Source organism: Spinacia oleracea, chromosome 4 (genome assembly GCF_020520425.1).
Source record: "Spinacia oleracea cultivar Varoflay chromosome 4, BTI_SOV_V1, whole genome shotgun sequence".
NCBI classification, from domain to species: domain Eukaryota; kingdom Viridiplantae; phylum Streptophyta; class Magnoliopsida; order Caryophyllales; family Amaranthaceae; genus Spinacia; species Spinacia oleracea.
Genome location: NC_079490.1, coordinates 136,803,312 through 136,830,164, shown reverse-complemented (window position 1 = coordinate 136,830,164; position 26,853 = coordinate 136,803,312). Strand labels below are relative to the sequence as shown.

Sequence of the window (26,853 nt, the reverse complement as noted above, 5' to 3'; positions counted from 1 at the left end):
GATCTTCCTTCTTTAACATCAATTTACTAATTCATATATTCATTCAACGTATTGCACTCCATCTCTCGCTTTAATTTAACACTCAATATTAATTCACCATCTAATTTATATATTTTCAACTTTTAAATTTCACCTCTATATAAATCATATATTCCCACTAAAATCACAAACCCTCAATATAATCAACACTTTAAAATACGGCTTAACAATGACTATATAATCGCCCGTTCATTGAACGGGCTCAAAAGCTAGTTATGAGTAAATATGGTATGAGAATGGGTTTAGATCTATTTTCTTTTTCTAACTCTTTTGTGTTTCGTGTTTATCTCACTACAAAATAAGAAAATAGGTTTAATTGGGTTTATATACTTCATCCTTCTCCTTGCTTCTTTATTCTTCTCTTTGCACCATAATTGTAAACCTAATTAATATTAATATTTTAAACTTTTAAATTAGGATTTAATTCACCTAATCACAAGTAAGGGGTGAGCATGGGTCGGGTACCCGAATCAATAACATTATCGGATCGGGTAACTGATAACCAATAATGCAAAAATTGATATCCATGAACAGAACCGTTAAGTTCGGGTACCCATATTTCGTGTACCCAAAATTTTGGATCGGATATCGGGTACCCGTTATGATATGCAATTAGAAAAAATAGACTTTATAACTAGATTATTGTAATATTATTCAACATTAAATACCAACATTAGCACATGATTTTGAGTACATTACTAATGAAATTACAATTTGCTAAAATTAAACATTGATTATTAACATTTAGGATTTAAAGCTCTTTGAAAAAATATTTAATTTGAGAAAAACTTAAAAAATGGCTTATCGAGTCGTTATCGGGTACCCGTTATTTATAAAATGATATCCGTAACCATATAAAATAACCGAATATCAGATCGGATACCAGATTCGATAACCATATCAGTTCAGATACTCACTTTTTCGAATTGGATACCAGTACAGGTTTTGGATTACTTTATTTATTTTTGATAGTTTTGCACAGCCTTACTAACAACAAAATAACAAATAGCAACTAGGTATGGCCGTGTGATCCGCAATGCAAGATCCGTGCGTGCGTGTAAAGAATATTACTCCGTATATGCATAAATCAGGTTCAATGCACTATACAAAACAACTAAAACGAGTGGGGGCCAATTTACTTAACAATAATTGATTAATTGTCCCCCAAATACCAGGGGCATCTCCTTTGGTATTGCAAAAACAACTACCCTAACCCTCCCATCCTCGTTTTGGCGCCCTTTATAAAACCCATTTCCATCTACCATTCTTAACCATCAAACTTGCAACAATTTCAATCACAAAATCCTCCAAATAAAAAAAATCCCGATTTTCTCCTAAATTTACTTAAGAAATTACCACTAGTGATCAAAATGAGTTCGATACGAAGCAGAGCATGGATTGTGATGGCAGCAGTTGAAGGGATGAAAGATCAAGGTTATGCTAGATGGAATTACACTATAAGATCTATTCATCAACATGTTAAGAATAATGTTAGATCTTATTCTCAAGCTAAAAAGATTTCTGGGTCATCTTCTTCTGCAATTTCCCAGAAAATTAGGGATGAAAAATTGAAACAATCTGAAGAGTCTCTTAGGAAAGTCATCTACTTAAGTTGTTGGGGACCTAATTAAACAATGTTTTGATGGTTTCCCCTTAGTTTTCATTGTATAGAAATGATTAAACAAATTAATCAAAGTTATATTGCTACATTCCCTTGATTTTTATCTTTAATTGTTCGTACAATTATTTAGCTGATAAGCTTGCTTAGTGACCTTAATGATGATCTAATGTTTTTCCAAGTCAACTCACCTCTTGATCTCTTTTCCCTCGGATAAAATACATTCTTATCTGATGAAAACAAACTTGTGATTCTACTCCTAGGTAATTCCATTACTTGATTGAAGTCGAGACAATTTCTTCTGCCCTTTCGGAAAGTAACTAATGTATATGGGGGTTACTAATTCTAAACGTGGATAAATAGGGTTACTAATAAACAATGAGATTACTTAATAACGAGTCAAAAAGTTACTCATACTGCAAATGAATATGGGTTACTAATATGTGATCGTTGACCTCTATAGACGAAATTGTAGGAACTATGACTAGTAACGTAGTAGATGAAATTAGAATGATTTATCTGAAATTATGTCATGGCGTGACACCAATCACTGCCCTAAATTTGAATTTGTCCCGCTACATACACGCGGACTCATGGCAATCAACCTCCAGGGTTACACGACTCTTCATTTCCGGTGTGGACGGATACGAAGATTGAGAACACCCTTAAGCAATGCCCAGAACAATAGTAGATTTTTGTGTTTTCATTTTTCGGAGAGGTTGAAGAGGTTAATTTTCTGTGTCTCTGGAGGAAGAATCAATAGCCTTTAAATAGGCCGAAAAGATCAACAAGAATAGAAGGTTATTAATTAGTCATCAATTAGGCCATAAATGGAGGAAGCAATTAAGGTAATAACGGTCAACACATCAATTAGTTGACATTACACAATCAATCCAATAATTACGGTCAAAAATTGATCATTCATAGTAAGAAAGACCATATTGTATTTATAGGAACTTTAATTCTTTTGAAGCAACATAATTTGTAGTTTTTAACATATACTGACAGGGGTAAAACTCCAACATTCCCCCACATGATTCAAAAGAACATAGGATTTATAAGAAGATGTCTTGTGGGCTATAAGAATTGATGTTTTGGGTAAGGGATACTTAGTTTTACAAGTATCAATGTCTTGTGGACTTGAATTGATACCTATTGCATACTAGTATGTTATACAACCATGTAACGTAGAATTACCCTTGAACCTTGCATGGGGATTGTAGTAACACAATAGCGCACCAAACTTTTCTCAAAACAAGTAGTGTTCTCGCGAACTTTAATAGTCGATGCCCCACAAATGCCTGGTTTTTCATGAACTCTCTAGAGGTCCTAGGCTAAGGAACTTCATAGGGGATTGGGCGTAACCCCCACATTCACATAGGTAAGTTCATCAAGTTTGTACTGTAACAAACCACCTTCACAAGGCTATGAACTTATTAAGAGGTTTGGCTCAATCTTACACATATGACAGTAGAAAAAGTACTACATCACTTTTATTAATAGGAATAGTTGTAGTACAATAATTGAGTTCTTTTGTGAATTCGTTTGACCCATTGAACTTAGTTATTTCTAAGACGGGTATCAATCACAATTCACTCCGCATAGGCTTTAAATCCATTCCTCAATGCTGACTCCAACACAGATTTTATACAAAGGCCTTTGATGAGAGAATCTCAATATTCCTCTCATTTTTCACATAATATCACAATTTGTTTTTTTTATGATTAATATCCATGCCTCAAGCATGTATATATATTCTAATTACATTACAAGCTGTCTCACTTAAAGCTTATAAGCCACAACACATAGTACTAATGGAGTTGGCTTCGCCAACAATGTATCTCACGTTTGCCAATTAACTCATTGTACCTGACAACCCACATACATAGTAATTTGTAAATAACGTGGAGAAAGAGAAAAATCACCTTACCCCCACAATGAGCTAACATCCAAAAAACTTTCTATTGGTAGAATCCAATGATATGGACACTCAACTCCATAATAGAACTATCACGTACTTTCTATTGACCAATGGACATTTCAAACATACTCGTCTCTCCATCATCGCAAAGTGCATTTCAGTGATTAATGTAACACTTCACATTCTCCACCTGCATCATAGGATTGTCTAAGTAAGGGGATTATTTCATATTATCCAGTCGAGGTCCATAAAAGTTCAAGAAGCAATTGACAAATTTAAAAATAGTCGGAATCGCAACAGAAGTCATGTCCCTCGTCTACAGAAGTTTAGATTAGCCAACAAATCGAATGCGTTTAAGCTCTCAAAACATTATTTGATTATCAAGAGTTAAAAGTAAATACCAAACTCATAAACAAGTAACTATCCGGATACTAGACATTGTGTCAACAATGCTTAAGCAAATAAATAAGTTAACAAGTCATTAAATATCAAAACTAACTACGCTGATTTGTAGTAGTCTTTGTTGATACCAACGTGAACTTCCTATGTGCCATGTCCAGTACTCCAGCATCGTCAATTATGTTTCATACTCAACCTACCCAATTCCAGACGAATAATGGGTGTAACAAACTTCAATATATTTCTCTCCACCTAACTGATCTTAGAAACCACACGAAGGTATGATCTAATATCACAATAATAATCCAATACTAGGAAATACTCCAACGTTTGCAGTTCTCGTATATGCAATGCAGTGAAACAAACAAATTTATCCAGACCAATCACTACTCACCGAACCAACCCACATCGACAAGACGTAATAAAACCGCACAAGGGAGATAGTATATATATAAAAATATAAATTAGTTAGAGTTTGACCCAAATTAATTTAGATAAGAAAACTCCCCTTATATGTAGTATGATGTCCCGAGATCAATTCCGATCGCTTGACCTTCTCCTTTTCCTCTCTGTGGCATTTCATCAAACAGTTGGCATGCATACATTTTTCTTCGTCTTTAGCAACTCTATTAAATATCTCTTTGATATTGAGGCATGATTCTTCTTTGAATGAGCATTTTCATAGCCTATTTGATATCCTTTTCAATTTATGTCAAAGCAATAATCAGAAGGAGACATAGTTAGATAAACACCCAAAAGCACTAATTCATATGCTAATACATACTCGATTTTGATATTATTATTATCAAACCCTTGAACACTATACCGATCAAACAAAATAACAATAAAATTTTGTTCCTCGCGGCAGCGATTGAATCGCATTTAGAGAGATAATCCTCGCAACAACAAAATTTCAACATAGTACTATTAACCATAATAATAAAAATCAAATTCAACTTTAGATTGTAGGAACTATGACTAATAGTAGATGAAACTAGAATGACTTATCTGAAATTATGTCGTGGCGTGACACCAATCACTGCCATAAAGTTGAATTTTCCCCGCTACACACACGCGGACTCATGGCAATCAACCCACAGGGTTACACGACTCTTCATTTCCGGTGTGGACGAATACGAAGATTGAGAACACCCTTAAGCAATGCCCAGAACAATAGTAGATTTTTGTGTTTTCATTTTTCGGAGAGTTTGAAGAGGTTAATTTTCTGTGTCTTTGGAGGAAGAATCAATAGCCTTTAAGTAGGCCGAAAAGATCAACAAGAATAAAAGGTTATTAATTGGTCATCAATTAGGCCATAAATGGAGGAAGTAATTAAGGTAATAACGGTCAACAAATCAATTAGTTGACATTACACAATCAATCCAATAATTACGGTAAAAAATTAATCATTCATAGTAAGAAATATCACATTGTATTTATGAGAACTTTAATTCTTTTGAAGCAATATAATTTATAGTTTTCAACATATACTGACAGGGGTAAAACTCCACCAGAAATTAAAAAAAAATCATTTGTTCCGACTCATAATCTACTGGAGTATTTTTTTCATTGTTCGTCTACAATCAGGGGCGGAACCACGTAGGTGCAAGGGGATTGAAAAAAAACCGATAGCTGAGAGCTAAGAGACCTGTTATAATATGGAACCGATCTCTTAGGTGGTAGGATAAACCTAAGGGACCAGTCTTCAGAAATAACTGGTCTTTAGAGTTTTGAATAACTAGGGGATAATCCTAATAGACCAGTATTTAGAAATACCTGATTTCTTAGAGTTCTGAATTTACATCTCCGAAATTAACATATTCTTTTCACCATGCATATGAAACCGGTGGAAAATAATTATAATAACTTTAAAGATATTTGATTGTAATGTGAATATTTATTAATTTTAGGACGATACATCTTTTTAGTAACATATTATGTGTCGTGGAAGATCACAAGACACAACACTCTAAAAATCCTGTATCGATACGCCACTGCTGTCACTCCGAAAAAAAATCCTGCCTCCACCACTGTCTACAATGACTATTGGCTCATGTGCAATATCTATGAAGCCCTCGGTTCATTGCGCCAATAAAATACGGAGTATGAGATTATCTTTCTACCTGTTTTTGAGGGGGGAGTATGAGATTATCTTGTTCATGATGATATTGAACATTTAACTGCTGAAAACATAAATTATACAACATATTAACCATTATAATTTTTCTTGTTTATATTAGGAAAACTAATCAAACTTCTGGATTTTTTTTTATATTTAGAAAACTAATTCAACCATCATTGCTTTTTTTTTTTTTTTCCCCCCTTCTTCAGAAATAGCGTAGGGAAAAAGGGGATCAAGGTTTCCATTAAGATGACTCATTTTCATTGATGAAAGAAAATTGTCACTTTGTGTCTTTCAAATAATTTTGAACTCATGATCAAGCTATATATTTTCAAATTTGGTTCCCGGAATCTATCAAATGTATACTCCATTCATTTCGAAATAATAGGGACACTTTGACTTTTGACATTATTTACAAGTTTCAATTTGACTATCATTTGCGATTCATGGGAAAGGAAAAATACAATCGTGTGGGGTCTTGTTTGATTCGTGTCGATATGCAATTTCAAAATATCAACTTTTTTATGAATACAAAATTAGAGATATTTATATCCAAAAATTTACATTGGCAAGCGTGAAAAGATAAATTGTCTCTATTATTACTATACCAATGATGACAACTCATATGAACTTTGTTTTGAAACAAGGAGTAATACTCAAACTTTGGAAGCTGATACATATACCCTCTAGCTGGGTATCAAATAGTAACATACTCTGAGCTCTCATTGGTTGTTTTCACATAAGCAACCCCAAATGCGATTAAAATTAAAATCTAAAATAGCAACCCCACATGAAATTCAAAATTCACAGTCAAATGTATCATACTCAGGGGGTATATGTAGCCTTTTCGTCAAACTTTATCCTTTGATGTCAAAGTTTGAAGTATTTAAAGAATATTGCCGCTTTTTTTTTTGTTAAATAAGATGTATTTTATTACCAAAAAGGTAGAAATGAAAGAATATACAAACAAAGAAACAAGAAAATCGCTAAGGGAGCACAAACTCGCATCCCAAACTAAAACACGCAAACAACAGGAAAAAAAACTAGCCAAACACAATAGGCCAAACTCCAGAAGGCATAACAGTATAGCAGCAGAGCACACAACAAAGCAGACTGTAGGAACTATGAATAATAACAACAATAATTAGAACAATCTTATATGTAACAATGTCGTGGCGTAACACCAATCACTGCTCTAAAGTTGAATTTACCCTGTTAAGTACACGCGGGCTCGTAACAACCGACCCCAGGGATACATGAATCCAATCCTTCGGTGTACGACGAAGAATTAGATTGAGAACACCCTTAAGCAATTCCCAGAACAATGGTGGTTTGTGTTTTCATTTTGTAGAAGATGAAAAGATCAATTTTCTGTGTATCTTTTCTGGAAGTGAAGGTGGGGAGTTTTATAGCCAAGAAAGGGTCAAGCCAGAAAAACGGAAACACAATCAATTAGTCTTTGATTGATTCTGTAACTGAAGCAACAAGTCTGAAAAATATCTTTGACGGAAATCAAATCGTCAAATAAATCAATTAACCATTACGTACATGATTGCATGACCAAAAATAATAACGGTTAGTAAAAGGGAGCCCCATCCCACCCGCAAACGCGCCGCGCCACTCGCCCTCGCCCTCGCCCGAGCCCGGCCCAACTCAGCCCGCGTGCGCGTGTGTGTGTGGTTACTAGACCCACCTCTCTAGTTTTCTAACAAATCATTAAAGGGTAGTGGTATACTTAAAGAAGGTAAAAAGTGGGTTTTTTTTAATCAATGTGGGACAAAGAAAATTTCCTTCTTTTGAAGCATCACATTGGAGGAAGGATAGAAACTCCAACATTCCCCCACATGATTCAGAAAAATATATAATGACTTGATTATGAAAGATATTATGGGCAAGGGATACTTTGTTTTACAAGTATCAATGTCTTGTGGACTTGAATTGATACCTAGTGCATACTAGTATGTCATACACCAATATAAGGTGGATTTACCCTTGAACCTTGCATGGGGATTGTAATAACACAACAGCACAAGAACAAGTAGTGTTCTCGCGAACTTTAATAGTTAGTGCCTCACAAATTCCAGGTATTTCATGAACTCTCTAGAGGTCTTAAGCCAAGGAACCTCATAGGGGGTTGGGCGTAGCTCCCACATTCACTTAGGTAAGTTCATCAGGTTTATACTGTCATAAACCACCTCAATAGGCTATGAACTTATTAAGAGTTTTGGCTCATACTTACACATTTGAAAGTAAAACAAAATACTACATCACTTTATTAATAGGAACGACAGTAGTATACAAAATGCGAGTTCTTTTTTGACTTAGTTTGACCCATTGAACTTAGATTTCTCCAAGATGGGTATCCATCACAATTCACTCCTAAATAGGCTTTAAACCCATTCCTTGTGCTCACTCATGCGCCATTTTCTTAGAAAGACATTTTGTGAGAGGATCTGCAATATTCCTCTTGTATTTTACATACTCAAGTGATATCACATTATTTCTGATCAGATCTCTAACAATTGCATGCCTTACACGAATGTGCCTCCTTTTTTCATTATAGGATTGATTATTCGCTACCCCTATTGCAGCTTGTGAGTCACAGTGCATGGACACTGATGAAGCTGGCTTCCCCCACAATGGAATATCAGCTAGCAGACTCCTTAGCCACTCGGCTTCTTGACCTACCAATTCTAAAGAAATAAACTCAGATTCCATTGTAGACTTAGCATTACAAGTTTGTTTAGATGATTTCCATGAAATAGCACCACTAGAAAGAGTGAAAACATAGACACTAGTAGAATAAATCTCATCATTATCTTACACCCAGTTAGCATCGCAATATCCTTCTAAAACACAAGGTGTCATATGATAGTGCATACCCCAATTGTTAGTGCCTTTCAAGTACCTCAATAGGGTATTATTAAAGCATTCCAATGATCAAGATTAGGACTATGGGTATACCTGCTCAATCTACTAACAACATATGCAATATATGGTCTAGTAATAATTCGTTAAAAACATCACACTTACAATGATCTTGGCATATTGTTCTTGAGAAACACTATCACCTTTATTTTTCTTCAAAGTAATATTAGAATCATATGGGGTTTTCGCAGGTGTACAATCAAATTGATTAAATTTCTTTAAAATTTTCTCAACATAATGAGATTGGTTTAAAGACAACCCATATGAAGTTCTAATAATTTTTATGCCAAGAATAACATCCACCTCTCCCGAATCCTTCATTTCAAAGCAAGAATTTAAGAAGGCCTTGGTTGCATTAACAAAATCTATATTGGTTCCAAAAATTAGCATATCATCCACATATAGACATATGATAACACAACCAAGCTTACCAAATTTAGATTACACATACGCATCAGAATCATTAACACAAAAACCATCAGAAATAATAGTTTGATGAAACTTGTCATACCATTGCTTAGGTGCTTGTTTTAGACCATATAGTGATCTAATGAGCTTACATACCTTGTTTTCCGGTCCAGGAGTAATACATCCCTCTGGTTGCTTCATGTAAATCTGTTCTTTTAAATCACCATTCAAAAAAGCAGTTTTTACATCCATTTGATGCACAATAAGATAATGAATAGATGCAAGTGCAATTAAAGCTCTAATGGTAGCAACCTTTGTCACAGGAGAATAGGTATAAAAGAAATCTAAACCTTTCTTTTGATGATGACCACCAACTGCTAATCTAGCTTTAAACTTGATCAAATTTCCATTGATATCCTTTTTCTTTTTATAAATCCACTTACTTATAAAGCTTTACAACCCCTCGAAAGTTTTGCCAAAACCCAAGAATTGTTACTCATGATGGACTCTATCTCACTATTTATGGCCTCTAACAAAAAATTAGGGTCAATAGACCTCATAGCCTCCCCATAGGTCCTATTATTCTAAGATAAAAGCATATATCTCATGCTCATTAAGAAACTCATTCTCAATAAGAAACGCAGTAATGAAATCAGATTCAAAACTAGACTCAGTTCTAGGTCTCTTACTCCTTCTAGGTTCTACACTAGATGATGCAATGTCATGATGCACAACAGAAGAAGGACATATAACAGGTAAACTTTCTTGCACATACAATTTCATAGTAAAAATATGCTCAAAAAATTCTGCATCCACTAACTCATGAATTGGACCAAAACCAGATGCATCCTTAAGAATGAGCCTATATGCATCAATGTTAGAAGAATAACCAATAAAAATCTCATCAACAGTCAGGCCCAATTTTACTCCTTTGGAAATCAGGAAGTCCTATTTTTCCTAAACACTCCCACACTTTAAGGTAACTCAAGTTTGGCTTGAAACCTCTACATAACTCAAATGGGGTTTTATCTAGCTTTTATGGGGAACACAATTAAGCACATAGCAAGAAGAAAGAATGGCCTCACCTCACATGTTAGTAGGTATACCCGAACTTATAAGTATATCATTCATCATATCCTTAAGGGTTCTATTTTTCCGCTCAGCTATTCCATTTTGTTCGGAGGTTTAAGGAGCAATAACCTCATGAATAATACTATTAGTTTCACAAAATTTCTTAAGGGGATTTCCATCACACTCTCCAACTCTATATGATCTCACCCTTTTAATTTTAAGGTCTAATTGATTTTCAACTTCAGCCTTATAGACAGGAAACTTTTCCTCAGCCTCGTCTTTGGTACTTAACAAATAAACCTTAGTAAAACGGGAAAAATCATCAACAAAAGTAATATAGTAGCGCTTTCCTCCTCTACTCATAGATTCTTAAAATCACCTAAGTCACTATGAATCAACTCAAGTAAAGAAGAGGTACGAGTCACACTTTTGTTAAATGCTTTCTTAGGGTGTTTAGCCTCCACACATACTTCACACTTATCAAAGGAAGTATTGCTAAAGTCAGGAATTAAACTAAGTTGTTTAAGCCATTTAACAGATGCAACATTCACATGACCTAGTCTAGAATGCCATAAAGAAACAGACTTAGCAATATAAACAGAAGCAGTAGGAGTTTTATTATCAGAAACAACATTAAGCACAAACAACCCTCCATTACAAAATCCCCATTTCTGGTGAGTACAAGTTTATCAGATTCAAAAGTTAATTTGATGCCGGCTTTGTTCAATAGTGCACCAGAAATGAGGTTTATGCGAATATCGGGAAAATGGTTTTTTTTTTTTTTTTTTGCAAAGAAATGGTTTTTTCGAAAGTTAATTCAGAAAAACCTTTCCTTTGCCAAGAACACTCACAATGTTTGAGTTGCCCATGAAGACGCATTCTCCTTCAGAAACTTTTTCGTACTCCTTGAACATCTCCTTGCTAGAACAAATATGACGAGTTGCACTGGTATCTAGCACTCATTCTGTCACGTTGCTTACCAAGTTCACTTTCGACACCACGACAACAATAACCTCATATTCAACAAGGTTGGCTTGAGATTTGTTCTCCTTTGCTTTGTTGTTTGGTCTATGCCCTTGTTTGCAGTCTTTTGTAATATGCCCGAACTTACCACTTGTGAAGCAGTTTCCCTTGAATTGCCTATATCACTTGAAGTTGTTGTTGGCTTGTCTTGTCCAATGAAGTTGATTAGAACCTTTGTTTTTCGAACCTTTATTATAACCTGCATTTTTAGATTCAAGTAGCAGTAGAAGAGGAATGATCATGAGATTCCCCTTTGGTTTGGATGCGATTCTTCTCTTCTATCCTGATCCCAAAAACCAACTCTTTGAGGGTGAAATACTTCTGTTTATGTTTCATGGAGTGAACATTATTCTGCCAGGAAGGAGGTAACTTTTCAAGAAGACAATTAGCTTGAAACTGATCACAAATATTCATTCCTTCAGCAATAATATCTGCACACAGATTCTCATACTCATGAACTTGATCTAAAACAGGCTTATCATCAGTCATGCGAAAATTTAACCAACGAGAACAAACATACTTCTTAGTCTCAAAATCATCAGTACCATACTTAGACTTCAAAGCATCCCAAATATCCTTTGCATTCTTTGACTTACTATGAATCATGTAAAGGGAGGTAGTCATATAATGCAACAACATACCACGTCAGGTCTTATTATCCTTATTAAAATTCCTAATAGAATTCACAGGGGCTACATCAACAAGAAGAGTATAATCTACCCCAATTTGACCTAAGAAAAAAATTCATTTTATCAGACCACATTCTATAGTTTTTTCCCATCAAAATGTTGCATTTTCGACATATCAGGAATGAAAGCATGGGAAAGCAGGGATGAGGAAATGGGTACATCCATAGGAATATTATGAGCCATAATTCGCGATTAGAAAAGGAAAATCCGACTTATATAGTAGGAACTATGACTAATAACGACAATAATTAGAACCCCTTATCTGTAATAATGTCGTGGCGTGACACCAATCACTGCCCCAAAGTCGAATTTGCCCCTTTAAGTACACGCGGACTCATAGCAACCGACCCTCAAGGATACACGACTCCAATATTTTGGTGTACGACAAAAAATCAGATTGAGAACACCCTTAAGCAATGCCCAGAAAAATGGTGGTTTTGTGTTTTCATTTTGGAGAAGATGAAGAGATTAATTTTCTGTGTATTTTTTCTGGAAGGGAAGATGGGGATTTTTATAGCAAGAATCGATCAAGCCTGAAAAACGAAAACACAATCTATTAGTGTTTGATTGATTCCGTAACTGAAGCAACAAATCTGAAAAATATCTATCGTGAAAGAAATCAATTAACAGTTACGTACATGATTGCACGACAAAAAATAATAACAATTAGTAAAAAGGAGCCCCACCCACACCCACACCTAGGGATGGAAATATCCAGTGGATGATCCAATAACCCGGTCACCCGCTCTAATTAAACGGATGAAAACCCGAAATAAATGGATGAAAAGCGGGTGATGGGTGAAGCGGGTGATGGATGCGGGTCGGATGCAGGTGATGTTTTTTCATCCATCACCCGACCCACCACCCGTTTATCACCCGATCCATCACCCATTTATTTTATATATATTATTTTTATTTTTGTTTTAAACATAAAAATGTGTTAGTAAATCCATTATTTATTAAAGTTAGTGTTTGTTTAATTTTTTTGGGTTACAAGTTATGCATGACGAGAAACAATTATATGTTTCGGTAGTAAATGTAGGTATATAAGAATTTTTTTGGGTTAATTATTATGCATATTCTTAGGTGGTGAATTTGTAGTGGTTAATAGTTTTCACCCGAATATCACCCGATCCACCCGGTTCACCCGCGAGTGATGGATGGACGGAATGCGGGTGATGAGTAAAGCGGGTGAAGGATGGACCGGGTGGAGCGGATGAAAGCGGGTGATGGATGCGGGTGATGCTCCACCCGATCCAAATCCCACCCATTTCCATCCCTACCCACACCCGCAAACGCACCGCGCCACTCGCCCAGCCCGCGCGCGCGTGTGTGGTTACTAGACCCACCTCTTTAGTCTTCTAACAAATCATTAAAGGGTAGTGGTATATTTAAAGAAGGTAAAAAGTGGAATTTTTTTTATCAATTAATGTGGGACAAAGGAAATTTCCTTCTTTTGAAGCATCACATTGGAGGAAGGATAGAAACTCCAACATTCCCCCACATGATTCAAAAAAATATATAACGACTTGATTATGAAAGATATTCTGGGCAAGGGATACTTAGTTTTACAAGTATCAATGTCTTATGGACTTGAATTGATACCTAGTACATACTAGTATGTCATACATCCATATAAGGTAGATTTACCCTTGTACCTTGCATGGGGATTGTAATAACACAATAGCGCACCAAACTTTTTTTAAAACAAGTAGTGTTCGCGCAAACTTTAATAGTCAGTGCCCCACAAATTCATGGTCTTTCATGAACGCTCTAGAGGTTCTAAGCCAAGGAATCTCATAGGGGGTTGGGCGTAGTCCCCACATTCACATAGGTATGTTCATCAGGTTTATACTGTCGTAAACCACCTCAATAGGCTATGAACTTATTAAGAACTTTGGCTCATCCTCACACATTTGACAGTAAAACAAAATACAAATCATTAAAGAGTAGTGGTATATTTAAAGAACGTAAAAGTGAGTTTTTATTTATTTATTAATATGGGACAAAGAAAATTTCCTTTTTTTAAAGCGTCACATTGGAGGAAGGATAGAAACTCCAACCACAGCAGAACAAACAACAGTAGAGCACAGCCACAGTAGAACAAAACCAACTACCAAAGACATACATAAGCAATAGAGGCAGAATGCGCGCAACAGCCGCACCAAGAACACGCACTGTAAACCAGTCTGCAGCAGCAATATAGAAGCTGTAAACAAACAAAAATTATTTACCAAAAAACCTAGGTATCCTGATGTTTTTTTAAAAAAAAAAATTATTTTTATCACTCTCTATTAGTACCAAATTTGTATTATATTCCGTAGTGCACAAATACAAATAATAATGGTCAAATGTACCCGGTAGATAACATAAAAGGCAAGCATAAAGTGTAGACACTATTTCAAAATGGAGAGGGTACAATTAGTCAATTAGTACTGGTAGAATTAGAGCGACAAATGTGTCATATAGGATCGTGTTTGTGTTTGGTCCATGTTTATTTCGAATTCCATACAAAATTATCAAACTATGTAACAAGTAGGATAATTATATGATACTATGACATATTCATCTAAACGAGTTATGTTCGGATTGTTTCGTGTCACGTCTTATCAACTTTGTATATTCTTCAATATTTTGGGGTTTATTCCGTGCCAGTTTTAATTGTATTGTGTTAGAGAGGTTCAGTTGTGGAATACCGCAATTTGGATTATACACCCGGGTACACAGTGCTCATTGTGCACCCTGTTGAACATTTATTGAAAATCTAATGAACATGTAGAATGATTTCAATGTACATGTACTAGTGAAATATATAAATTATATGTTCTATGGACTTGAACTATATGTTCATTGGCTATATGTTCTTTGGGTATGAACAATATGTTCTTTGTATTTGAACTATATGTTCATTTAAAAACATAATACAACAGTGAGCATTGTGCACCCGATTACATAAACCATATTTTAGTGGAATACATCCAAAAGGACAAAATCTACGTTCACACGCCACTTAGCTTGTGCTATTCTATCTACATTCCAGACGTCCTTCTCACAAGCGTGGCCATATTGGTGTGGCATTTTTTAATTTCTAAAATCAAGTCCTAAATACAATGCACTAGCTCTACAATTGTTGTCTCTTTTCATAAATAAACAAAAAACAAACTCCAAAAAACCAGGGTATCTTCTCCTTCGGTATTGCTAAAACAACTAGCTCTATTTATTTCCTCACTATTAACACCCATTATAAAAACAAACGCTCATCAACCATTTTTAACCATCAAACTTTCATCAAAATCAATCATAAAGAATTCCCAATTTTTCTTCTTAATTTTGTTCAAAGGTTTAATACAATAAAGAATGAGTTCATCAGTAAGAAGCAGAGCATGGATAGTAATGGCAGCAGTTGAAGGGATGAAAGATCAAGGATTTGCAAGGTGGAATTATACAATAAGATCTCTTCAACAACATGTTAAGAATAACGTTAGATCTTATTCTCAGGCCAAAAGTGTTTCGGGGTCATCATCTTCTGTAATTACGCAGAAAATTAGAGACGAAAAATTGAAACAATCTGAGGAATCTCTTAGGAAAGTCATGTACTTAAGTTGTTGGGGTCCTAATTAGACTACTTTTTCCCTTGTTAATCAAGTCTCAATTGTAAAAAAGATGACATTTACAATTAAATGAAGATGTGTTGTTCAAATGAATCTGCCTATTTGTTTTAGTCTTTGATTGTTTTTTGCCTTTACTTTTAAGGGTTAAAAAACATAACATAAATTACCATATTGTTTAATTGAATTCATGCTAAGCTCGCTTGATTAGCTAACTAATTCTTCTAACTCAACCTATCGACATTTTGAAGCTTTCTCCTTGAATCTTTAACAATTAACATCACAAATATCTTCGTTAGGAGTATAATCCACGTGAATTTAAACCTTTTTTTCATACTAGTTGGTGGTCCGTGCGCTAGCGCGCACGACCCCCCAAGATATTAAAAACTATTTCCCAAAATGTTGTATAAATCACGAGTTTAATTGCTCTATGGAAGTAGTTAAAAGCGTGGATATAGTAAATGATAAGAAATGTAGTTATTTCCTAGGAGCATAAAACTTCAAGTGGTCTATGTTCATATGAAATACCCTGAATTCCTAGACCACGTAAGGTAATCTAAATACTAAAATCATTCAACATAAACAATGTTGATTCTAAAAGAGTTATAACACACTGTATCAAAAGTTTACTGTATTATAATTCTTTAACATACAACCAGTGATTTGATTCATGACCAAATCTTGTCCAACTACATGTTGGCGGTTACAAAATAGCCGGGGTAATTAAATGATTTCCCTTCATTTTTCACATCCCTCCTGTGTCACTGCAACACAAACAAAGAAACAAGGATTAGGCTTCTGGTAATGCTTTATGACACAAAATCTTAATCAAAGACTCGTGTATGTGTATACGAATGATATTTTCCTAGTTCGAGTAGTTCTTCACCAGTTTGACAAAAATATAATATTAAGCAGCCGAGATGACTCTATTGACAAAGTGGATCAGCTAGCTTTAGTAGCCTAGCTAGTTCTTCCCAGACTACTGTATGTGTGTCTATGCCCAATGAAACTACTGTCTACATAGGTAAAAAAAAATAAGAGTCTCTTACACTAAGTTTCACCCATCCTTTGGTAATAAGGAAAGCTAAAAGAACCAGGAAATTTGGCCAGTTTTAAGCTTTCTGATTCCTCTAATGCCTTGGAACCTTTAGTTTATCCAGGAAAACAAGCACATTATCCCACCTATCACCTCAGCAAACAATATGAGATTTTCTTGAAATGAAAACAATGTCAAAAAAATTCAGTTCATGCCAAATGCTCAAGTGATGGAAGCTAAACACCCAAAATGCACAAAAAACCTTTATCTCAGATATTTTATGTAACATTTTATGTAACAGACAATTTTCGTAATCTGGTGAGGCATGGACAGTAGATTACAACTCTTTTACACAAAAAGGCATAAATCATGCAAGAGAGTTAACTTTTAACATGAATCATGTGTTACAAAAGGAATATATCAGTTCAGAAATGATATTTGGAATAAAGACCTCCTAAAGCAACGTTTGGAAGTTCTTTTAACATGAAGCTATGCTAACATCAAACTATAATACGCAAGTATGAATATTGAACACAAGAAATAACACACATACACATAAATACATAGAATGAACCCATGCACTTGCAAATGTCGCACAAGGAAGGATGATAAATAGATGACCCTACCAGGCTGCCATAAGTCCCTCAACATTAAATAAACTCAAGATGGTTCCTAGCTATATTTACTTCTTATTTTGTCCAGCTAATTATAAACGACGTCACCTAGCTACTGTGTAGCTGAATCTTTCGAGCATCATAAAAACTGCATGAGAACAAGCAAGTTGTTGTCCACAAGAATCAACCAAGGAAGCAATTATATTCTAGTTCAAGTTTCAAACCCTAGTTCTAACTATGGGTCAACACCAACCCCATTAACACCAATTTCTAAATATCATACATCCACAGCTATAAAGATTACGATTTCAGGGTACAGTCATTGGAAGAAAGCAAGCTAATTCTACATAAATCCTTCGGCCGTCATACAAAACAAGCAAGCTATTGGCTACAAGAATCATCCATGTGATTAAGTCTCCCTTCTAAGTTGTTACTCTTCTAAGCCCTAGCCAGAGTCTCTAACTATGGGTTCAAAACCACCCCCAATAGTACAAATTTCTAAATATCATACGGCATCCATAATTTTAAATTACGATTTCAGGTTACAATCATAGAACGAAAGGAGCCCCTCCCCCCCTTCCCCATAAGTTAGAGAATGAAATCATAGAACGATTTCAGGTTACAATCATTATTCGTATTAGATTCTAAACAATAAGCTTTAAGAAAATGTAAAAATTGCACTTGAAATTCACATCAAGATGTTACCAGTTCATCGAAAATCCACAAGTCTAAACAACCATACAAGTCTAAAATTGCAAAAGAAAATCTCGACCATGACCCAGGAATTGAAATCGGGGATAAGTGAAAAAAGGCTAAAATCCTAATGAACCAGAAATATGAACCTAATCAACATCCCAGTTGAGAAAACACATAGAAACCTACAAAACAAAACAATAAACCTATGAATTCTATACCAATTAAGCAAATCAGACAAACTCCAAACCTTACGAAAAATTGGTAATTGGTATTATCATCAGCTTCATCCGCTTCCTGTCAAATTTAAGAAAAATCAGAAATCCCTAATTAAATTTTTGCATAAAGAACCCTAGAAACTACAATCCTCGATAAGAAGAAAAACATACCTTAACCTCACCATTCTTTGAATTGTTATTCACTTATTACCGTCTTGAACTCACGTAGATCTCTCAAGGTATAATAGATTATCCTGTTGGGGCACGGTCAATCATGTGAGCGAGTCATAACCGGATAATAGATTATGGGGAGTCATAATCCAGCTTATGTATCCAGTTTAACCACTTTGAACCAACATCACTTGGGTTTGCACCACTTTGGATCTGCATCACTTGGTGGGTCTGAACCACTTTGGATCTGCATCACTTGGTGGGTCTGAACCACTTTGACTGCATCACTTGGGTCTGCACCATCAGAGCCTGCAGAGGCCACGTCAAATAATTTGCAACAAAGCAAAAAATACTTTGTCAGATGCACACTGCCTCAATTAATTAATTACCAGAAACTCCAAAAATAAAAAAGTGAACTCCTTTAACTTCATTCACATGCAGACATTAATTAATCAAGTAGAAAATTTGTAGTGGCAAAAGGAATTGATTAACCCACCGCCAAAATGAACTTCAGCACTAACTAACAAATTTCAGTAGAACAAAACATAAACTTGAGAAATAAAACAACAACAGAATTGCCGATACAAAACAGCAGCAACAAACAGCAACATCCACAACACAACATATTCAATCAAAACCTAATCATATCCTATTAAAACAAAATCAGGGAACATAATTGTTGCAATATATGTAAACTCAGTCACCCTAACACCAATTGGATTTTATTTAAAAATTCTCCAAAAATCAATATAGTTTAGTATCACAGACCAGTAGATGTACCTTTTTCAACCCAAAAATATTATCTTCATCATCAATTAGCTCCCTAAAACTCAGTTTACCACCTAAAATTTAAGAAAATAAATTAACATTACTTTCAATAATTCAAAATCTTCATATTTAATCAATAAAAATATTTAATTCTAAATAGGACGACAAAGGAGAAAACATAAGATGCCCCGCCTGCATAAAAAGCTAAATGAATATCTCACTCAGGTCCATAATGAAAGAAGACTAACAAATCATTTTGGATCTGCACCACCTTGTGCCCACACCACTTTGTCTGCATCACTTGGGTCTGCACCACATGAATTTTCACAAAGGTCTGCATCACTTAGTTCTGCACCACTTTGGATCTACATCACTTGGGTCTGCACCACTTTGGATCTGCATCACGTGGGTCTGCACCACTTTGTGTGCATCACTTGGGTCTGCACCATCAGAGCTTGGTCATATATGATTACACTAAAGTATGAAGGTCTACTGAAGCTGCAGATTCATGACAGCTAAGACGATAAGAAGATGATGACGCAGACAAGCGGATTTGAAAACCAGAGCACGGTATGCAGTAAGAGTCGGAACAATGCCGTTGCATCCTAAAATCACACCTCACAAAAGAAAATATGAACTTTTATTCTTCGAAAACACCAACTTCATATAGAATGCAAACGCACTAAGAAGATATATTTTAAGTACGTGAGATTAACATATGATCAGATTGATCACAAAACTAAAATAAAAAATTAAATCAATTTGTCCAGACTAATACATTTCCTAATACAAAACATGAAATTGGAAAAATTCAAAACTTTATTACATGAACTAATTAGACATGAACAAGTCAGATTTCATATGCTGTGTCAAATAATCAACTTTGGTGCATTCAATACAAGTTATAAATATTGCAAGAAAGTTAAAGCAGGAAGGTCAAGAACATGCAAACATAAATGTGGAAATCCGATAACATTATATCTTTAAAAAGAAATAGGGTTTTTCTTACCATAGGTAGATTTTCAAGCAGTTGAGACTGCAGCCTTATTCGATCTCGGCAACTGGAACATTTTCAGATACCTTCATCTGAGATCTCAGTCTTATAGAGCTAGAAGGCTCTAACTTTTGAAGAAAGTCTCTTCTTGGTCTGCATTGCCAACGTGTGGATGCTTTGGACTTAATATTCACCCCACTTGAGTAAGATTCCAAATACGGAGGTCGATTGAAAATCCTAACAAATGTGATCTGTGTAGATAGACAATTATCTGCAACACTGGATAAACTAACAGGCAATGCAAATTGATGAAAAATATGGCAATAAGATAGTTATGTTTAGAAAAAGATGAAGCGAGATGAAAAATAGTTGGATGTAAAAAGCTATTCAACCACTCCAGCCAGTAGAGTGAGTAGAAACTACAGTTTAGAGTCAATTCTTATGATATACTTCGTAATAAGTTAATAACTATGAACTGTCAGTAAGGCACGGTATATATGTCTTAATCTTATGACTTGTTCTGGTTGATCAGTTGCTCAAAATCTTTTCTACCAAAGGCCGACATGAAGGATCACATCAATATTACAGTCAAAATGACACCTCATATTATTTCAATTATCTAATGCAGACATTTAAAATTCGTACAGTTAGAGGAGACGGAAACCAACAAAACCAACTAACATGGGGCAAAACCTTGTTAAGCACTTCAGATTACTGTCTATGTATTTTCCAGTAATCCTGGGAAAAGTCTTGACACAATGAAATTTTGGCAGCTTACTGAACCACCTAAAACCAAAAAAGAACATGATCCAAACACTGCTGATTTATTTATAACTTCCTTTAAAAATAAACCAAAAAGACATGCAATTTGATCCCTTCAATTCTGCAAAATAATATATATACAGCTTTTCCAAGCTCAATCTTCAAACAATGAAAGAGACTCACCTTCACGGTTCGTTTACTGAACTTCTCAATACTTTATCATCTTTCTGCAGCAGATATTAAAGCAGCCTTTTTTGGTTAGAGAAGTAATGTACAAGCTGGGCAGGAATTATATATATATAACACGAGCAAATGTTATAACTAATAAGGGTCGTAAAGCTAACAGTAAGATGAATCACACGGAGCTAACGGAACTGGATATGTGATAGTAGATTAGTAGATGTCCGATATCACTATGATACAGCTTCATAGACTATGCACAACAGCTATAGGAACTTTTAAAATGGGTGCAATAAATCATAATTCACTGCTGAAACTTCAGATTTACAAGAAAATTAGATCACTTGCTCCACCACCATTCTAAAGGACATGAGAAGCACTGAGGCCATAGGTGGTTACCAGCTATTGTTGGCTACTCCACTATTTCTCACGTCTTTACCTATAGCCTATATCCCGCCATACTTTCTTGACCGTGTTACACATCTACCTTAATAAATTATTAACATGTTACTGTGTTAGAGATCGAGGGGGAGAGGTTTGGAGACCAAAACATATGGTCAGCGATCCCTCCCTTTTTTTTCCTCAATCTTTTTCTCTATTCACACCCATGTGTCGAGGAGAGATATAGAGATAAATGGAAAAAGTGCATGTGTGATGAGGAGAAAAAGAGAGGGAGAGACCACAAGCAAAATAATTTATTGTCAAGAAATAAGAAGTGAATCAGTTGTATCAAAATCAATTGGCTTACAATGCAAAGCAAATCATACCATCATAAACATTATTCAGCTTGTAGATTCAACTAATGAGGGAGAAAAGAGGCAATCTTTCAGTCACTCGGCTTATTAGTTAAAACGGGATCAAAGTTTGGGAGCTCTACAGATCAACCAATGAGGTAAAAGAAATCACCTATAGAGCTATTATGACAGTGTTAATTAATGATTACTGGTCTAGGGATAGCATATTTAACCACATAAAGCTCTATCAGAAGGCTATCTACAAACCCAAGGAAACATGCCAGAACCTAAAGAAAAGGTATGAATAGTTTTAGCTCAGAGACTTGTATTATGCTTAGACTCCTAGAGATGTTATATAGAACCTGTCACCGACGATAACTTTTACCCCAATCTGTCAGAGTACTCACTACCATCCATAGTTCATCATAAGACACCAATAAAACGAGACAACAGTAGGAACCAACAAAAGACATCGGGGGATCAAAACAGCCAAAACTAACAGCCTTCAAAGAGATCAAAAGTGAACATAACTTTTATCTAACCAGCAGGTAGATAGACTGAGTATATGTAGAAACATAACAAGTGGATCCTATTAAGGAAATAAGATAGCACATATCTTCATCTTTCTATGTAAGATTTTAAATGCAATCATGAATATCATTATGCCAGACTTATTCTATCGTATCCGCCAGTAGCAACTTTCGACATTTCAGAACTTCATATTAATACAAATACGGGAAAATTAGGGAGAACATAGGGAAAATCTGGCACTAAAAACAAACAAATTTTGAATATGCCCTATTTAAACTATTTCAACCAAATATACAATGGAGGCCATTACGGTCAAGTTCAATTGAATTTGATATCCAAACAACGAAAACCTAACTAAAACTCAATCCAACAACTAACAACTAAAGTTCCCAACTTTCAAACCAAACTTATCCACAAATTCAACAATGATGAAAGGGGAACGATCACTCCAACAAGAATTACAATACCCAGTTGAAAATCTAAAACTGTAAACTAAATAAATAAACAAAGAAAATCATCATCATCATATTAAAAACACAAAAAGCCAGAAAAGTTCATCATCAACTTAAACAACTGCCACTAAGGTGAGAAAAGGGATGATATGTTAACTTTTGTTTGTGTGGCTGTCAAAAAAAAAAAAAAAAAAAGAACAACTTAAACAACGCAGACAAGTTATCATTAAAATTCACAATAAAAACCAGACTATTCCACACTCCATGAAACTCATTCGAATTGTTAATTTCAACTCAACTATTAATTCCCTGACACTCTAGCTAACAGACAGGAAAAACCAACTAATTGCAACAATCCAAATCTAACCCGCTTGACTATAATCAAAAAATTAATTGATCAAGCAAGAAATGGCTTAACCAAACTTCAAATTAAACACAATAGACAATCTAAACACCAAATTTATCCAAGAAAAAAAAAATCGAATTCAAATATGAAATTGAATAGAACAAATATTTCAAGATCAAAAAATCACCTAAAAAAGAATCTTGATTCGTTCAAGAGGGGCTACGTCAGTTTTAGCGATGCCGCCGGAAACTCCACCGGCGAGAAGCTCCTTGGAGAAAATAGGCATGGCTCCGATAAACTCCTGCATATGAGAAAAGGAAAATCTCTGAGGCTGCTCTCGACATTTTGGCTTTGATCGGCGAAACTCAGCAGAAACTGGGAAGGGAAGATAAAAAAACGGAAGCACCAGAAGGGAGAGGAGGGAAGGGGGAAACCCTACAGAAAAAAAGAGAGGAAGGGAAGCATTGAAGATGGAGAAGTGGGTACACGTGGCACAATCTAGAAAGAAGGGCAAATGAGTAATATAGAGATATGAGTGGGGGCAAAATAGGCAGCACACTATTGCTGCAATAGTAACTACAAGTTTGTATGTTTTAAAGTGTTAGGATAAAGAAAATAAAAGAAGATCGTTTAACATACACGATCATACTTTTTCCGTTTTTTTTAAAAAATTATTTAGATGCGTTTACCCATGCACAATTTCAAACATTAATATCTCTGATTATGAATAAGAAGTAAAAATGTCAACTTACTAATCATTTTGAAATAGAAAATCAAGACATCATTGAATAGATTAGGGTTGAGATTCGGAATTACCTAGTTAGGTTTAGGGAAGTTTTCCGAAAAAAGTATGAAAAATTGATATTTAAAAAATATTTATTAAAACGAATCTAATAAAACCTAACATGTCTATATTTTAATTTTCTGAAGTATAAACCACAAATCAAGTCAAATAAGTTTGTGTAAATAATGTCCAAATTCAATTATACCTAGATAAAAACAAATAAAGTATAAAATTGGTGGACTACTTCTATCACCAGTCAATTTGATTTGTTAGGGACTTAGGGTGAGACATTATCAAACTTATACTCCCTCTGTGCATGTGATAGACCCATGCTAACTCTTGTCATTTGACAAGGGCGTCATTAACATGGATCATTATACGACTGACTCATGTAGTATGTGAATTACAATGGATGCATCACATAGTACATATGTACATAATGTGATGCACCACCAATATCTTGTTAGCATGCGTCATTACTTAATTGACTCATTCTTTTAACAATTTATTAAAGAATGAAAGATGAATTATCCATGTTTAAGTTTTAGTAAACACAAGATCATATTTGGTTAGGAGTTGGAGTTGGAGTTGGATAGTTTGACTCGACTTTTTAACAGTTCATTATGGTTAAGTTTTAGTAATCACAAGACCCTGTTTGGTTAAGAGTTGGAGTCAATAGTTTGACTCGACTTTTTAACAATTTACTAAAGAATGAAAGATGAGTCATTTCCATGTTTAAGTTTTAGTAACCACATGACCCTGTTTGATTAGGAGTTGTTTGGAGTAAAAAGAGTTTTTAGTATTTGGTTAAGAGGTTGTTTGAAACAGTTTAAAAGCCTGTACAATAAGCTTTTGAGAGAACTTTTACCTTATTGGTTAATAGGTGATGATAAAGGTCGCAAGTTGCAACAACATTTATTTGTCGCAATCTTACGTGTCGGAGTTTAATTGGTACATATAGGCGCCACGTAGGTTATGCGTCATCAGAATATTTTTACTATTAGTGCAATGTGTTTACTATGATATATAAATAAGATAGTCGATATAAAGAAGAAAATAAATTAGAATAATAAGATTTTCCTACTTTTTTCTGTAACATGTACAATAGGTTATATAAGTTAAGTATTTTAGTTTTCAATTTAAATCATGACACATAAGCATGTCATGTCATCATTGTGACATGGCTTAAATGTCACACATATGTTGCGACCTTTATCATTATTTTCGTTGGTTAATTTAAAAACGAGATATTTAAAAACCAACAACAATTGATCAAATAACTAGTATTCGAGTCTGAACGATGCCTCGTATTATATTATTATGTGAAGAATAATAATAAATTATTATATTCTTTTATGAAATCATGTTTTAATTTTTTAACAAGATAATAATAATAATAATTATTATTATTATTTAGTATTATTATTATTATTATTATTATTATTATTATTATTATATATTAATTTTTCAAAAATAACATGAGGTTATACTTAATTGGACAACGCTCTACTATTGAAATTGGAGGTCACATGTTTGCATCTTATGTAGAGCGCCATGTGCCATGTAAGCGTTTGTAGAAACTCCTTTTAATATACTCCCTCCGTTCCTTAATACTCGCACCGGTTTGACCGGTGCGGAGTTTAATATATTTGAATTGACTTATTAATTAAATTGGTGTTAGTTGATAGTAGGGTATTTTTTTAATATAGTTAGTGGGAAATGTGTAAGAGATGGGGAGTGGTGAGTGAGGGTGTGAAATTTTAAATGATTTTTTGTAGGGAATAGGAGTGTAGGTGGGTTAGTAAGTAAGTGTGAGAAATAGTATAAATTTCCATTTATAGAAGCGGTGCGAGTATTAAGGGACGACCCGAAAAGGAAAGCGGTGCGAGTATTAAGGGACGGAGGGAGTACAATATAGATTAATACAAATTATTAAATACAACCAGCTAGTCAAAACTAGCTAATTAATGCAATCGTATAATAAAACCAACAAATATAACTGTAGGAGTTATTTTTACGCCCCTACCCCACGAGGACTAATCCTCATAATACGTCCTTTTGACGGACGGATTTGACTAAGTGAATGTAAGTTTTGACTTGTTTGCGAATGGGTCAACGAATAGGCTAAAGTAGAGAGTCACCAACATATTTTTATGGGAGATCCATAAAACTTTATATGGAATTCTAATAGGACGTTTAGGAACAAATCGATTAGGGACATATCCACATAAAGCCTCCTATTAAATTTCAAGAGAAGTTGACTCTGAAATGGTCATTAACCAATGATGGATACGGGGACAGGATTATTGGTCAACTAGTTTAGGGGCCGTGCAACACACGACTACTACTAAAACAATTTATTACGTATTTAATAGTAACTAAAAGACTTGTGATATTAGGAAAACGTGAGAGTAAAAAGGATATATGAAAAATTATAAATTCAAAGTTGTGTAAAAAAAAATTCAAATGAACTAAATTTCGATATTACTATGCAAAGTTAAAAATTATAGTCGTTTATTTGTATGTAGAACGATCTAACAACGTTAACCAAACCCGAATGACTCAAGACTAATTTTCGACAAGACCCGAGCATAACCGAGTTAGTCAAATATAACATATTTTGAATTGAGGTAAATCTTGATAAATAAACTTACCATGTATTGTTATTTTAATTAACATTCTTACTTACCAGTTACCATGTATTATATTATTAATAGTAGACTAACATTAGAAGTTCATTTATC

The 26,853-nt window shown here is 34.6% G+C and overlaps 1 protein-coding gene and 1 long non-coding RNA gene across 4 annotated transcripts; one reads left to right on the top strand and one right to left on the bottom strand.

Annotated features, from left to right (window-relative positions):
* Positions 1 to 1,226: 1,226 nt before the first annotated feature.
* Positions 1,227 to 1,748, top strand: LOC110800037 (uncharacterized). Its single transcript, XM_022005327.2, has one exon. It carries the CDS (start codon positions 1,410 to 1,412, stop codon positions 1,668 to 1,670), a length of 261 nt encoding a protein of 86 aa, XP_021861019.1. The 5' UTR covers positions 1,227 to 1,409; the 3' UTR covers positions 1,671 to 1,748.
* Positions 1,749 to 16,263: 14,515 nt separating this feature from the next.
* Positions 16,264 to 23,868, bottom strand: LOC110790791 (uncharacterized). Of its 3 annotated transcripts, none has more exons than XR_008918433.1 (8): positions 23,513 to 23,868; positions 21,266 to 21,309; positions 20,336 to 20,571; positions 19,575 to 19,766; positions 19,339 to 19,400; positions 18,559 to 18,867; positions 16,876 to 18,466; positions 16,264 to 16,590 (listed from the first exon to the last, which is right to left on the bottom strand). It is a non-coding gene; the product is annotated as an uncharacterized lncRNA (long non-coding RNA). The 3 variants fall into 3 exon arrangements; XR_008918434.1 differs by having other exon boundaries at positions 18,420 to 18,466; positions 23,513 to 23,828; XR_008918435.1 differs by lacking the exon at positions 16,264 to 16,590 and having other exon boundaries at positions 17,864 to 18,466; positions 20,336 to 20,608; positions 23,513 to 23,827.
* Between the last annotated feature and the right edge of the window lie 2,985 nt (positions 23,869 to 26,853).